Source organism: Gopherus evgoodei, unplaced genomic scaffold (assembly GCF_007399415.2).
Source record: "Gopherus evgoodei ecotype Sinaloan lineage unplaced genomic scaffold, rGopEvg1_v1.p scaffold_32_arrow_ctg1, whole genome shotgun sequence".
Classification (NCBI taxonomy): domain Eukaryota; kingdom Metazoa; phylum Chordata; order Testudines; family Testudinidae; genus Gopherus; species Gopherus evgoodei.
The window spans coordinates 6382389-6397127 of NW_022059994.1; the positions used below are offsets into that span (position 1 = coordinate 6382389).

Consider the following 14739-nt stretch of genomic DNA (forward strand, 5'->3'; position numbering starts at 1 on the left):
GAGGGAGGGGTAAGAGGCACCAGCGGAGCTGTAGGGCAGGGAGCCCCCCAGGGCTGGGTAGTGGGGTGGGAGGGGCACTAGATCATCCCAGGGCTGAGCTAACAGGCTGCACAGCAGGACTGGGGAGAGGGGAGCTCAGGGCTGGGGCTGCTGAGATCAAGACTCAGGGGCAGGGCTGAGATTTGGGGAAGGTTTTGTGACACCTACTGTGCCAAGGGGCACAGGTGCCCCCCAGCTGCCATCACATCCCCCCTGCACAGACAGAGCTTGGAGAGTCAGGAAAATTTTAAAAAAATGGGTTTATTCTTGCGCAGAACATCGTCTTTTCAATATGAAAAAAGCAGTTAAAAAAACAAGAGAAAGATGGAGCAAGTGAGGCGGGGGGGGGGGGGGACAGACACTGAGCTGATAGGACAGAGCCAGACAGGACAGAGTTGAGCTGGAGCCAGGCCAGAGCCATTGGGTGGGATCTCCAGCTGCAGTCACCTACCAGCTGAAGCCCACATCAGTGCCCCCCCCCCCAACTCTCTTCCCCTTTAATTCCTCCAGGGCTGAGTTGTCTCAGGAGCTTCAGCTGGTGGGAGCTGATTCCCCGTGGCAGGACCTTGGGTGTCCAACTGAGCCCCCGAGAACATGGGCATGGGGACAATCTACATTCACAGCCTCTCCCCTCACACGTTTGCACACACCCACCCCCCTCAGCTCTCACCCTCTCCCTGCTCACTGGAGGGGACTGACTGCAATGCAACCAGCTTTCAGGGCCTCTCCCCCTTTGCCTGCAGCAGGACCATCCCTTTCCCCAAAGCTGCTGAGGGCAGAGACCAGCTCCCTGAGTCATCACTCTGTGGCTTGGTGCCCCTTGCATCCCTGGCTCAGCTGACTTATCTAGGGCACCAAGGGAGATGGAAGATATACGGTGAGTTCCCCTGATCTGGGGCCAAATTGATACAAGGAAGAGAATCTACCATTTCTCTCCCCCACCTCCAAAAAAATCTGTGGGCCAAATCCTCAGCATAGGGGTAGGAATGGAAAAGGGGAGGGATGCCCCCACCTGGAGAAGCTGGGGGGCTGACCCCCCAAACAGAAAGCATATTGACTAGGGAAGCCAGGGACGCACCCTTTGAGGGTGTGGGCAGACCAGCCAGCTCCAGAACTTAGATCCGCGCACCTGGTAGATGAGACCTTCAGAGAAATGAGACACATTGAGCGGGGTTGTATAGACACGGGTTTAGTCTCAGGGCTCCAGCATCTCCTACAGCTTTGCAAATATGCTCATGTCCAGCCAGGAGGGGAAGGAGTTCCTAGACCGAGCATCTCTCACCGAAGTAGCAGAGCCATAAATCCAACCACAGGGGGGGGGGTGCAAGACTCCTGGGTCCTATCCCTTCTCCCCTCCCCTAGATGCTGCTCCCCAAAGTCCCACTGCATTCAGCCACAAGCTCATTCTCCCTGAGGAGGAAGGTGCAGCAGAGGGACTTGCTAACAGCAAAAGCCAATTGAATCTCCTTCCCTTAAGTAGGGCCAGATGTTTCTGCTAGGCCTGCTTTGCCTCTGACCTTCCTCCTCGGCCTGCTTTGCCTCTGACCTTCCTCCTCAGCTGCTGGTATTATTTAGTTGCCTGCAAGGTCTAACCAGTTCAGGGCCACCTCCTTCCTACTTTCTGCTCAGTCTAAGAAGCAATCAACTAGACTTCCTCAGGTCCAGACCTGCCTCACATCCCCCACCGGCTCCAGTGGTGGGGAGCTCCCACAAACCAATCTACCTTGTTCCTGCTAATCCACTTCACAGCTCCCACCTCTACTGGTTTTGCTACAAGAGTTTGGCACCTGCCTGATGCTACCTATGGGATGACATCTACATGCGAGAACTCCTTCGATAAAGGTCCGAGCAGGAAGAAGTCAAAGAGCTCGCTCTCACAACCTGGCTCCAGTTTGCTAGGCCACTAGGCCAAAGAAGGGACAACCTATCAACTCTGCTTTGGGACTTTTAATCTTGCACATCCTTTGGGTTACATTTCAGGTCTTAAAGACAATCCAACCGAGCCCTCTGTTATCCCCACACTCCCATCCCTGGGGAACACCTCAGCGAGATGAGCATGGGCTGAGAAGAATCACCAAAATTTAAACTCCCTCTTTGAGAGAGAGCAGAGGAGAGATGCCATTGGATGTAGACAGTTACAGAGAAAGGGGATCTGACTTTTATTGGAGACAGAACTCACAATAACTTAGTGCTGGGGAAGAACAGAAGACAGATGAGGGACGGCAGAAGTGGCATCTCTCGCTCCGATGCCCAAGCTGATGTTTACATGGGAGATCACAGAACTGGAGTAAGCTCAGCCCTGGAGGAACCTGGATGGAGAAGACAGTTGAGAAGGAAGGAAGGAAGAAAGAAGACTGGAACATGATGCGATGTGGGTGTCTGTTTTTTTAAAAAAAAAATTAATTTGTGCGGGCACGTTTATGGTGGCGGGTGAAGCTTCAAGCTTCTTCTTCAGCCTCTTCCCCGAAGTCCTCTTCCTCCTCGGCCGTAGCATCCTGGTACTGCTGGTACTCGGAGACCAGGTCGTTCATGTTGCTCTCTGCCTCGGTGAACTCCATCTCGTCCATGCCCTCGCCCGTGTACCAGTGGAGGAAAGCCTTGCGGCGGAACATGGCAGTGAACTGCTCTGAGATGCGCTTGAAGAGCTCCTGGATGGCCGTGCTGTTGCCGATGAAAGTGACGGCCATCTTGAGCCCACGGGGTGGGATGTCGCACACGGCCGTCTTGACGTTGTTGGGGATCCACTCCACGAAGTAGCTGCTGTTCTTGTTCTGCACATTCAGCATCTGCTCATCCACCTCCTTCATGGACATGCGGCCACGGAAGACGGCCGCTACTGTCAGGTAGCGCCCATGGCGGGGGTCACAGGCTGCCATCATGTTCTTAGCGTCGAAGACCTGTTGGGTCAGCTCCGGCACGGTCAAGGCCCGGTACTGCTGGCTGCCGCGGCTGGTCAGGGGGGCAAAGCCAGGCATGAAGAAGTGGAGACGAGGGAAGGGCACCATGTTGACAGCCAGTTTGCGGAGATCGGCATTGAGCTGCCCGGGGAAACGGAGGCAGGTGGTGACGCCGCTCATGGTGGCCGAGACCAGGTGGTTGAGGTCGCCGTAGGTGGGGGTGGTCAGCTTGAGGGTGCGGAAGCAGATGTCGTACAGGGCCTCGTTGTCGATGCAGTAGGTCTCGTCCGTGTTCTCCACCAGCTGGTGGACGGACAGGGTGGCATTGTAAGGCTCCACCACTGTGTCCGAGACCTTGGGCGACGGCACCACGCTGAAGGTGTTCATGATGCGGTCAGGGTACTCCTCCCGGATCTTGCTGATCAGCAGCGTGCCCATGCCCGAGCCGGTGCCACCACCCAGAGAGTGGGTCAGCTGGAAGCCCTGCAGGCAGTCGCAGCTCTCCGCCTCCTTCCTCACCACATCCAGCACAGAGTCCACCAGCTCGGCCCCCTCCGTGTAGTGCCCCTTGGCCCAGTTGTTACCAGCTCCGCTCTGGCCTGTAGGGGTGGGGTGGAGGGGAAGAAGCCACAAGCATTGGGCTAAGGCACTGGGGAACCAGCTGCTCCTTGGCCAGCTATGTCCCCAAATTACCTCCAATGGACTCCCCTGAGGGACATGTGCCAATTCCCCCAATGGTCTAAGAGGAACATCAGGTCCTCTGTTGAGTTAGGCTCACAGATTGGGGGTGGGGAGGAAGTGGGGGGAAGAGATGCCACATTACCATGGTATTTAAGTGGCCTCCAATTCTTAGACAGAAGAACCTAAAAGAGGCCACCGCTCTGCGAATGTGGCCAGGGCTGAGGGATGCACCTCTAGCTCCAAACAGTCAAGTGAAGTCAGCTGGGTCCTTCCACACATGCCCCACACCCCCCAGATCAGACAAAGCCCATCTCAAAGTCATAACCCATTGGCCACTCCAAAATTTAGGGGGACTGTCCGCAGGTTGCTACTAGGTCCAGTCTGGACTCAGTTGAGTAGACGAACCTAGAAACTCTGGTTCAGACTCTAGACACGACCCCACTCTTGTTGGTACACATGGGCCAAGATCGGGGGGGTCTCAACCACTGGTGCCATGGTTGACGCAACCCAAGTGGCTGCTGGGTAATTCAACCCTAGGGCCCTAGCAGACACAGCACGGGGGGACAATGGGAACCTTACCGAAGACGAAGTTGTCTGGTCGAAAGATCTGGCCGAAGGGACCGGAACGGACAGAGTCCATGGTGCCTGGTTCCAAATCGACCAAGATGGCGCGAGGGACATATTTACCACCTAGAGGGGGAGCGAGAAGAGTCTCAGCAGGGATGGGTCAATCAAACCAAGAGGCAGCAGGACGGTCTTAGGGGGCCTGGGGTTATCCAGGAGGAGGAAACTGGGGTGATTCACAGCCACAGGTGCAGAGGGATCCCCACAGTCACTAGACACTAATGCACTGAAAGGGTTTAGTCTCAGCCATGTGGGAAGGGGGGCGCCTAGCCTTTGGGGCATCTGGAAGGGGGGGGTGCCCTCGATCAGACCAAACCCAGACATGGCATGGGGAGTGGAACAGACTGGACCAGGACCAAGTCAGAGTATTGTGGGGAAGGATCCCTGGACCCTCCCATTCCCTGCATATACAGGAGGGGGACTGGCTCAAACCATGGGAACATGTGGGGGGGACCAGACCAAACCATGTATATACATGGGGGAGCACTAAATCTCCCAACCAAACCATGGGTGTTTGTGGGGGGGAATCACGGACTGGCCCATGTTCCCTAGGTAAAGGGGTGTCATGCATCCCACCCACCCCCACCAGTACCTGTGGCCTCGTTGTAATAGACGCTGATGCGATCGAGCTGCAGGTCGCTGTCGCCGTGGTAGGTGCCGGTGGGGTCGATGCCATGTTCATCGCTGATCACCTCCCAGAACTAGGGGCAACAGCGGGGGGGGGGGTGTCACTGGGCTGGCTGCCTCCCCCCCATCCCTGTACCAGCCACCCCTCCCCCAAGGGGACACTGCTTTTCTCAGGGGGAACCCAGGTAGCGCTGCAGCTGCCAGCCCAATGGGGGCTACCCCACAGCTAAGCCCCTCCTGGCACATCCCCATTACCTCTCCCCACCCCCCCACCATACAACAGGCACATGAAGGTGCCACCCCCATCATGTGCAGCCTGCCAGAGCCAGCAGCGCCCCCTACAGGTGATCACAGCCTGGTCCAGAAACAGGCTTCCCCTAGGACTGCACATCCTGCCCCCCCTCACCTCCCCCATCCAGCCATTGGGGGAAGCAACACACCACGCATGCCAGGCTGCCTCCTAGTGGCAGAGGGACCCCATGAAAGTTTGAGGTGCTGCTCTGACCCCCTGGTGGGGGTATTATGATGTCTCCTCCCCCCTCTGTGCCCATCCTTAGGCTGGAGTGTAAAGTGACCCCTGAGCATTGGGGGAGGGAAGCAGGGTAAGTTCTGCCCCCCCCCCCTCCCCACAAAGCTAGTCCTACCCCAGCCATATCTCTGGGGCTCTGGTGTCCCTAGCACGGGGGTGGCTGGAAGGAGAGGCCCATCACTCGTGCATATGCAAGGAACCCGTCCTGTGTCCCCCCTCCAGGACAGAGCCCTCTCACCCCACCCCCACAGGGGCTCGTGGTAAAATCCCCCAGGGTCACCCTCTGACCAGCAGTGGCCTCCCAGCTGGGCTGCTTTACCCTTTGTCCAGGGGTGAGAGAAGCCCCAGCAGTCCCTGTCCCTCCCCTCGCTCAGTGGTCTCACCTCCCACAGGGCTCTGCTCTGTCTTGCCAGGGGCTGGGCCAGGGCTCGTCCCCTCAGTCCCAGCTCCAGGGAAGTGATGCCTGAGCCAACATAGCCCCCCGCACCCCCCCCAATGCAGGGCTGCTCGGTGCCAGCAGCCACAGTACGGCCCCGCCAGGATGCACTCCCCGGCCACGTGCCTGCCCTAGAACCCCGCAGCATTCAGCCGAGGAAGGGATGACGCTGCTGGTGGCAGCGGTAGGACTGGCTGTCCGCCCCTCCCCGTAACTGAGCTCTACCGATTACACCCCCCTCCCCCAGCCCTGATGCAAATCCAGCTTCCCGCCTCTGAGCGGAGCAAAGAGCAAATGGCACCCGGCTGAGCCTAAGAGACAATCCCCCCCCCTCCGCCCTTGCTGCAGGCTGGCGGCTTCAGCTCTGTTCAGCCACTTCTCAGCCGCAGCAGATGTCAGCGCTCCTGGGCTCTGTGCCTGGGCTCGGGGAGGGAAGGGGGATCTAGTGGGTTAGACTGGGGGGGCTGGGAGCCAGGACACCTGGGCTCTGTGCCTGGGCTCGGGGAGGGAAGGGGGATCTAGTGGGTTAGACTGGGGGGGGCTGGGAGCCAGGACACCTGGGCTCTGTGCCTGGGCTCGGGGAGGGAAGGAGGATCTAGTGGGTTAGACTGGGGGGGCTGGGAGCCAGGACACCTGGGTTCTATGCCTGGGCTCAGGGAGCCATGGGGGGGGGGGGCTGGGAGCCAGGACACCTGGTCAGTTAGTCACCTCTTATGTCACCCCTTTGCCGGCTGCTTTGAAGGGAGCCACTGGCCATTGCAGACCAGGGCGTGGGGCTGGCTGGCCATTAACAGATCATCCCAGCTGTGCCTGGCCCCAGCAGGTGTGGTTAAGGCCCCTGGGCTCAAGGACAGGGACTGTTTGAACAGGCTACCAGCTAAATCAATCCACAGAGGGGGGGTCACTGACTTCTGTCCCCAGTGGAGCCCAAGCCTGCTTGGGACAAAGCAGTGCGTGTCAGAGCATTCGTCACAGATAACATCTGTTTTCCACCCCAGCCCCCACCACCAGGGCCCCGCCCCACCCCCAACACAAGGGCAGCCAAGCCAACCCCCGTCAACATCCCAGGCATTGTTGGCACCATGGGTCACTGCACCAGGAAATCCACCCCCAGTCCCAGCACTGATCTTAGCAACTCTGGTGTCAATGTGGAGTGGATCTGGGTTGACAACCAGGGTCACAGATTGCATTTACACTGTATTGTAAACCCAGGGCTGTGGGACCCCAGGCTTGTGAACTCGGTCGTCCTCACTGCATGGTAAACCTGGGCTTACCATGGCTGGGGGTTCACAGCCGTGTTAACACACCCACACTGCAGAGACCTGACTCGGGGCTGCTGCTTGGACCGCGTCCACACTGCGGAAGACATGCCTTGGACCATAGCCGCAGCTTGACTGGGGCTCTGAGCTGCCCCCTAGCAGGGTCCGAGGTTCTGAGCATGCTGACCCAGGTCAGACTGATTTGCATGTGGACAGCAGGGGGGCTTGGGCCCTGTGTCAGAGTCCAGCTTTAATACCTAGTGTAGCCAGACCCTGAGTCAGCAGATTCTGATCTCAGGGACCCTGATGCAAACGCTGAGCGATTCCAGATGGATAAACTGAATGGCTCTAACAGATGCCAGGAAGGCTCTTGGGGAGGGACAGAAAAATCTGCTTTACATTCCCCCAAACATCCCCGGCACAGCCCAGGGCCCAGGCTCCTCGCTTCAGAATCCCTGACACAGCTGCTGCAATACAAACCCATTATTTTGAGGGTCAGGATCTTCTGATGGAGCAGGCAGGTCTGGGTCTCATTGCAAGAATTTGCTGGGCTGGGTCTCATCAGAGCCTGACCCACCCACCCTGGCACAGCAGAGACGCCAGTTTTAAAGCGAGGAGGGGGGGATCTAGGCAGATCAGCACCTCTGCGCCTGGCTGAGGGGCCGGCCACGCCCAGCACCTGGCAAACCTGGTCAGGCTGGGTGGGGCTTGGGATGAGGTGTGTGATGCAGGAAGGGAAACATCCCTACAGTGAAAAAAAAAAAATGCAGGGCTTCCTAAGCGATCCAGATGCTTCCACAGAAGCAATAAGAAACACCCGATGGGCCCATTTCGCAGGGATGCTCCTGGTTCTGCAAGGGCTAAAATAAAGTCTATGTCAACCCATCCACCCCACCAGGGGAGAAACCCAGCGCCGGATTCAGCCAACCACTTGGAGGCGGGGTGGATTTTGCAGCCATCAAACTGCAAACAGGCCTGGGGGAACCCCCTCCCCCAGCCGTGTAAAGGCGGCCATTACAGGCACAAAGGATGTGGTGTCTCAGTTTAGACGGAAGATCCGATGTGACTCTGGGGTGGCGGGGCGCTGGGGACGGATGGGAAGGGATCGGGCTGGGTGCTTAGCTCCGGGAGGGGGGGAATCACGCCAGCTTTGCAGCCAGCCACGTGGGGCCCGGCAGACAAAGAGGTGGGAGGAGAAGGGGGATGGGCGGCTTGGCGCCAGAAGTAACATTCTTTATTTGCAACTGAAACAAGATTTTTGTCTCTTTCCCCCATTGCAACATTTGACCGTCACTTTTCTCACCCCAACGGCAACACTGTAATTGACGGTTTGCAAAGGGCTCGAGGAGAGGAAAAAGGCCTCACTCCGGATCTAGCAAGCGGGGGGGGAGGGGGGGTCGCCTCTAGACATGCTTCCCCCCCACCCTGGTGGTTAAAGCTATTACACGCTGAGTAGGGTGAAAAATTGCGACTTCTTCGCGGAGGGGGGAAGAGATCTCGTTGCCTATATAAGGCAAAGCCCCTAATGCTGGAAAACAAATACCCCCCTCCACCGATTAACGGAAGAGAAATTGGGGGGGGGGATTTTGCCGCTCGTAACACAAGATCTGGAAGGGGGCTCCCCCCCCCAGCAGTTAGGGGAGGAAAATGGCCCCTTTCACCGCATCTCTCGCCCCTGGCGGCAGACAATGGAGATCCACGGGCGGGGTTGAAACGAGCCAGCAGAGAAAGAGGACGTGAAATTAGCCAGAGCAGAGAGGCAGGCGGGGGAAGAGGCACTAGGTTAATCCTCAGCCGAACCGGAGCGGGGGCAGCTCTGCCAGGGGAATCCGACCCCGCTCCGAGCGGAACCAAAGTCAGATCCCTGCAGCGCCGGACACCCCCACCCCCCTGCCACAAACCCGGCCTCCCTCCTGCCAGCAGGCGGGTTGGGTTTGGCGCTAAAAGATGGTATCGCGCCGCTTACAAGCGCGTAGCGGGCGGGGGGAGTTTTCTTCCTGTCCCCCCGCCCAGCCCATCCCCCTCTGCACCCTCCCCCCCCCAGCTCCCCTGGGTCTGAGTCATCTGCTGAGCCGGCTAATTCCGTTAACTGCAAATCGCCTCTCTAATGCCGGGACGGGCTGGAATCCAGAGTCTAAAGTCCCGGGTTTAAAAAAAGAGCGGGGAGGGGGGTCGGGGTGACTCAAAACGGAACAACAGTTTTAAATCCGGATTAAAAAATAGGATGGAAAAAAAAACGAGACCGGTTTGTAAACGCGTCCGATCCCCCTCCCACATGGTCACACCACCCCGCCTTTATTTTAACTGCCAAGATCAAGCCTCCTTCACCAAACTCCCCCTGCAATAGGCGCTGCCCCTCCCCCCGCCTCCCCAAAAAATCTGGGGCGGCGGGGAGTTTTCCCCCCTTCGGGAGGTCCCGTTTTTAAACCCTTCTCCCCCCTCAGGGAGCTCCATGAATCTGGAAGCGCACGCGGCTCCCCGCTCACCTTGGCACCGATCTGGTTGCCGCACTGGCCAGCCTGGATGTGGACGATTTCCCTCATCCTGCCTCCCTCCGGTCTAGCCTGGGACGGATGGAACGCTGGGGAGCTCAAGGTTCTCTCCGCCGAACGCGACGGGAGCGAACGTTCCAAGCGGCCGAAACAGCGACAGCGAGAGGGGCTGGGGCTGATATAGACAAAGCTTTTATAAGCTGGAGGGCGGCCAGCCCGATGATTGGTCCGCTGGGATCACGAGCGCGGAGCCCATTGGACAGGAGAGGCACGGACACGTAGTGTGGGGGGGAGCAGGGTGTGGACCAGAGCGCAAGGGGTGCTGGGAGTTGTAGTCTCCTTTTGTTGTACAGTTTTTAAAGTGGGATTGCGGAAAAAAATGGGTGTGACGGGGGAAGAGGGAGAATCAGGCCGGGAGACAGGCCTAATTCTTTATTCCCCACATCTCCTCCCACGTCTGCACGGCATGCGGTGCACCGCAAAGCCTGAGAAAGGACGAGCAGGGAGGGAGGGCGAATAGCAAGAACAGAGTGACAGAATAAGGAAAGAAGGAATGAGAGAAAAAGGAAAGAAGGAGCGAAAAAGAGAGGCAGAAAGACTGAATGAAAAAGGGAGAAAAGAGCGAGTGCAAAAAAGAGAGGAAGGAATAAAACAACTAAAAAGAGGAAAAAAGAAAGAATGGGGGAGAAAGAGAAAAGGTGGGAGAAGAAAGAATGGAAAGAGGAATAGAATGAATGACTGAGGGAAAAGAAAACGAGGCAGGAAAAAGACTGAATGCATAAGAAAGAATGAATGAAAAAGAGCAAATAGAAAGAATGAAAAAGAAAGGGGGAAAGAATGAATGCATGTAAAAAAGTGAGGGGAAAAAACAAGCAAAAATAGAAAGAATGACCGAGAAGAAAGAAAAAGAGGACAAAAAGGACAATGAAGAGGACAGGGGAAGAGGAAAGAGAATGGGGCGGGGGGAGGAAAAGGGACAGACTGGCTGAGCCAGCAGGGGCCTCTGCCCAGCCCTCCCTCCCTCCTCACTGGCGGAAGGCCATGGCTGCCTTAGCCAGGGGCCTGGGCAGGCACCCGGCTGGCCTCATCCTGCCTGCCCCATGGAGCAGCCTTGAGGGCGCATCCCCTGGTGGGGGCTTGGAACCAGAGTTCTTGCCTCTCTAGTGGGGTAGAGCAGGGGCTGGGAGCCAGAACTCCTGGGTTCTCTCCCTGGCTCTGGGAGGGGAGTGGTGTCTAGTGGTAGAGCAGGTGGGGCTGGGAGCCAGGGCTCCTGGGTTCTCTCCCCAGCTCTGGGAGGGAAGTGGGGTCTAGTGGTTAGAGCAGGGGGGGCTGGGAGCCAGGTAATCCTGGGCAGGCTGAGCCAGTTCTTGGGCCATGTGCACTATGGAAACTGAGACACACACACAACCTCGCTGTGTCACTGCCAACCCCCCCACCCCTGCCTGTTACACCCTCCCCTTCCAGGATCCCCAGCCCTTGAGGGAGCCCCGAGCCCCCTATTAGCCATCTCCCCCACCCCACTCCTTACCTTACCCTGCCCAGCTGGCCAGCCTCTTTGTGTGACAGGTCCATCCCGCTTCCCAGCCGCTTCCAGCACCATTTTGGTGAGGACATAGCCCCATTTGCACCAATTCCCCTATTTCGGCAGGGGGGGCGGAATTCAAGTCCCTGCCTGCCATCTGGCGGGCACCCTCGTCCGTCCCTGGACCTCGGGTCTCCCTCAGTCCCTCTCCCTCCTGCACCCAGAGCTCATGCTCGTGTCACCCAGCAGCCAGTTCTTGGTAGACTCCCCTGCACTCAGGAACAAGGTCCCTGTGCACCAGGTCCAGATGTGAGGGTGGCCAGGGCAGATCCAAGATGCGGTGCCAAGCACCACTCGCCGCATTCTGTCTGAGCAGAGGGGCAGCCAGGCCAGATGTGAGTGGCACTGCCACCACGCAGCTGGGTCAAAGCTGTGGGCTGCTCTGGGCACAGCAGTATTGAGCTAGGACAGGGCTTTGAGTGAGTGGTAGAATCTGGGGCAGCCTCTGCCTGGCTTGCAGAAGGCACAGTGGGAGGCGGGTACCGGCCGCCCCGTGCCCCCAGTCACCCAGGGTTCAGAGGACCCTTGAGACACTGGCCCTGTGCCAGTGAATCAAGTGCAGGGTCATGAATCCAGGCCTGCTCCTGGGTTCTGTCCCCAGCTCTGGGAGGGGATGGGGGTCCAGAGGGGAGTGGCACCCCCTAAATGGGGAAAGACCCCATGTCCCATTTCCTGTCCCCCCCAGCCAGCCAGACCCTGCCCTGGGGCCAGATGGGAGCTGGCACCCCCTAGAGGTAACATCCTCCCTAATGCTTCAGTAACCTTGTCAAGGGGGTACCTGCCCCAGCTCCCAGCAGGACACTGAGGCCCCTAGAAGCTGCTGTGTTGCCCTCTCCCTCAGCAGTGTGCTGAGCCGCTGCTTCCTTCCCCATCCTTATCCCTGCCCCAAAGCCGTAAGGAGGGGCTGAGAAAATCCTCACCTACAGCTGGGCACCCCTGTTCCAGCCAGGAACCCTGCTGGCATTAGCTGGCTGGGAAGGGCAGGGGAAGACCTGGCCATGGGGAGCGGGCAGCCCACTGGCCTGTGACCTCGGAGTTCAAACCCTGGGAATCTGGGAACTGAAGAGAACGGAGGAGAAATAAATGGAGGAGACACCAACTCCCCTCCCAGAGCCAGGGAGAGAACTCAGGAGTCCTGGATCCCAGCCTCCCACCTGCTCTAACCCACTAGACCCCACTTCCCTCCCAGAGCCTGGGAGAGAACCCAGGAATCCTGGCTCCCAGCCTCCCCTCACTCTAACCACATGCAGTGATAGGATCTTAACCCACTGAACAAGGCCTGTGTGTGGATTTGCAGAAGTTGCCCTAGTCACTGGCCCGGGGGAGGGGGAGGCAGCCCAGGCTCCACCCACAGGAAACTCTTTACACAGCATTGGCACGACTGCTGCTAGAACACTGTCCCGCTCCGACATCCAGCGTTGGAGGAGGAGGTGGAAATACCAATGCAAGACCTAGGAAGGCCCCAAAAATGAGCCAGGGCAGGGTAAGAAGCTTTAAGGAGCTCAGTCTATTCAGCTGAACGAAGAGAAGGTTGAGAGGCGGCTAGATCCTAGCTGGGAGCTTTTCAACCTTGCTGACCAAGGCCTCACAAGCTCAGATGGCTGGAAGTTGAGGCTGGACAACCTTGAAATCAGAGGTGTTTTCCTAACTCTGAAGGGTGATGCAATGTTGGACCAGCGTGCCAGGGTCGTGGTGCGCGCCCCATGGCTGGGAGTCATTCCAACGTGGTTAGAACTCTGCCCGAGATACAGCTGCTGGGAGAAATTCGCTGGCCTGTGTGCACGCAGGTAAGTGAGCAGGATGGTCGTGGCAGGCCCTTCTGGTCCGGGCGGGTGTGGCTCTACGGATCTCCCTGTCCGTCCCTGTCTTTCAGGGGACTCAGGGAGAAGAGAATCACCAGCACTGTTCACAGTGTGGGCCTGGCCCTTGCAGCTCTGCATGAAGACAACACGTAAAATCCAATCTCATGCTTCATGGTTTCCGCCACCTGGGGTCAGGAAGGAATAGTTTTTCCCACTGCTCAGCTGGCCAGATGTATCCTCTTTGGAGTTTTTTTCCTCCTCTCCATCTCACTGCACCACTGAACATGGTGAGATGATGAGACCTGTCCCAAGTGTCAGAGATTGGCAATGGCTGGAGAAGGGACACCAGATGGTATGACCCAGTGCTCTGAGATGGCACCAAGAATTCTCTCTCTCACTGCCTGGCTGGTGTGTCTTGCTTCCAGCTAGGCATCCCACAGGCCTCTGCATGTCACAGGAGCAGGGTCACCCCAGACCCAGCAAATTGCCTGCCCTGGGACCGGATCGGAACCAACGCCCCCTAGATGAGAAAGGTCCCATGTCCCATTCCCTTGAAGCAAGCAGTGTGTACATCGGTGTGGGTCTTTTCCCATCCATCCCCTCCTGGTTATGACAGGCCTGGGGGCACAGCTTAGAATCAATGGGGAGCTCAGTGTAGGCTGCGGGTGTCACACAGCAGTGTGCTGGCTCGGAGGGGCAGGGAAAGGGATGCCTTTCAGTTGAGACAGGGTTGGTGTCTAGTGGTGAGGTGGCAGGACTGTAACCCTGTGCCTTTCTGTTTTGGCAGGGATGGGGTTGGATGTTTTTCCAGGACGGGTTCCTACCCTGAAGATGCTGTGACTGGATGGAAATGCCATAGCGACAGGCATGGAAACATCAGGACACCTGGGTTCCTTCGTTCAGACACTGCCCATCCCCAACCATCACCATGAGAAGAGCTACCAGGGGCCCCTGCTGGTGATTCTAACTAACCCTGGACAGATGTGGAGCCCTCCTGCCAACCCCTCCCAGCTGCCAGTCAGTTCACTCATCCTACTAATCTATCAATCCCCCATACACCCCCCTCTAGCCAGCCAGCCATCAATCCCCATACAACCTCTCTCTCTGTCCCTCCATCTCCCTCAACCCCTCTGTCCATTCCTCCACCCACCCCCATACACCCTCTGTATCCATCCATCAATCTCTATACACACCCTCTCTCTGTCCATCTATCCATCCCCATACACTCCCCTTAACCATCCATATACATAATCCATGGTGCGCCCACACCTTGAATACTGCGTGCAGATGTGGTCGTCCCATCTCAGAAAAGATCTATTGGAATTGGAAAAGGTTCAGAAAAGGGCAACAAAATGATTATAGAACAGCTTCTGTATGGGGAGTGGTTAATCAGCCTGGGACTTTTCAGCTTGGCAAAGAGACGGATAAGGGGGAATATGATAGAGGTCTATAAAATCCTGACTGGTGTGGAGAAAGTAAAGAAGGAAGTGTTGTTTACTCCTCCTAACACAAGAACTAGGGGTCACCAAATGAAACTAATAGGCAGCAGGTTTAAAAAATAAACAAAAGGAAGTAATTCTTCACACAATGCACAGTCAACCTGTGGAACTCCTTGCCATAGGATGGTGTGAAGGCCAAGACTATAACAGGGTTAAAAAAATAACTAGATAGATTCATGGAAGATATGTCCATCAGTGGCTATTAGCCAGGATGGTGTCTCTAGCCTGTTTGCCAGAAGCTGGGAATGGGTGACGGGGATGGATCACTTGAT

General features: G+C 57.2%; 1 protein-coding gene across 1 annotated transcript; it reads right to left on the reverse strand.

Moving 5' to 3' along the window:
- Positions 1-281: 281 nt before the first annotated feature.
- TUBB (tubulin beta class I) lies at positions 282-9765 on the reverse strand. Its single transcript, XM_030543832.1, has 4 exons — positions 9579-9765; positions 4834-4942; positions 4197-4307; positions 282-3535 (listed from the first exon to the last, which is right to left on the reverse strand). The coding sequence occupies exons 1-4, from the start codon at positions 9633-9635 to the stop codon at positions 2478-2480; spliced, it is 1335 nt and encodes a 444-aa protein (XP_030399692.1). The 5' UTR covers positions 9636-9765; the 3' UTR covers positions 282-2477.
- Positions 9766-14739: the final 4974 nt, after the last annotated feature.

Excerpts from the sequence above, each read along its gene's own strand:
- TUBB (XM_030543832.1), bottom strand. The coding sequence starts at position 9,635 with ATGAGGGAAATCGTCCACATCCAGGCTGGCCAGTGCGGCAACCAGATC. Across the intron at positions 4,943-9,578 it reads GCAACCAGATCGGTGCCAAG|TTCTGGGAGGTGATCAGCGA; the intron begins GTGAGCGGGGAG and ends TGTTGCCCCTAG. Across the intron at positions 3,536-4,196 it reads ACCAGACAACTTCGTCTTCG|GCCAGAGCGGAGCTGGTAAC; the intron begins GTAAGGTTCCCA and ends CCACCCCTACAG.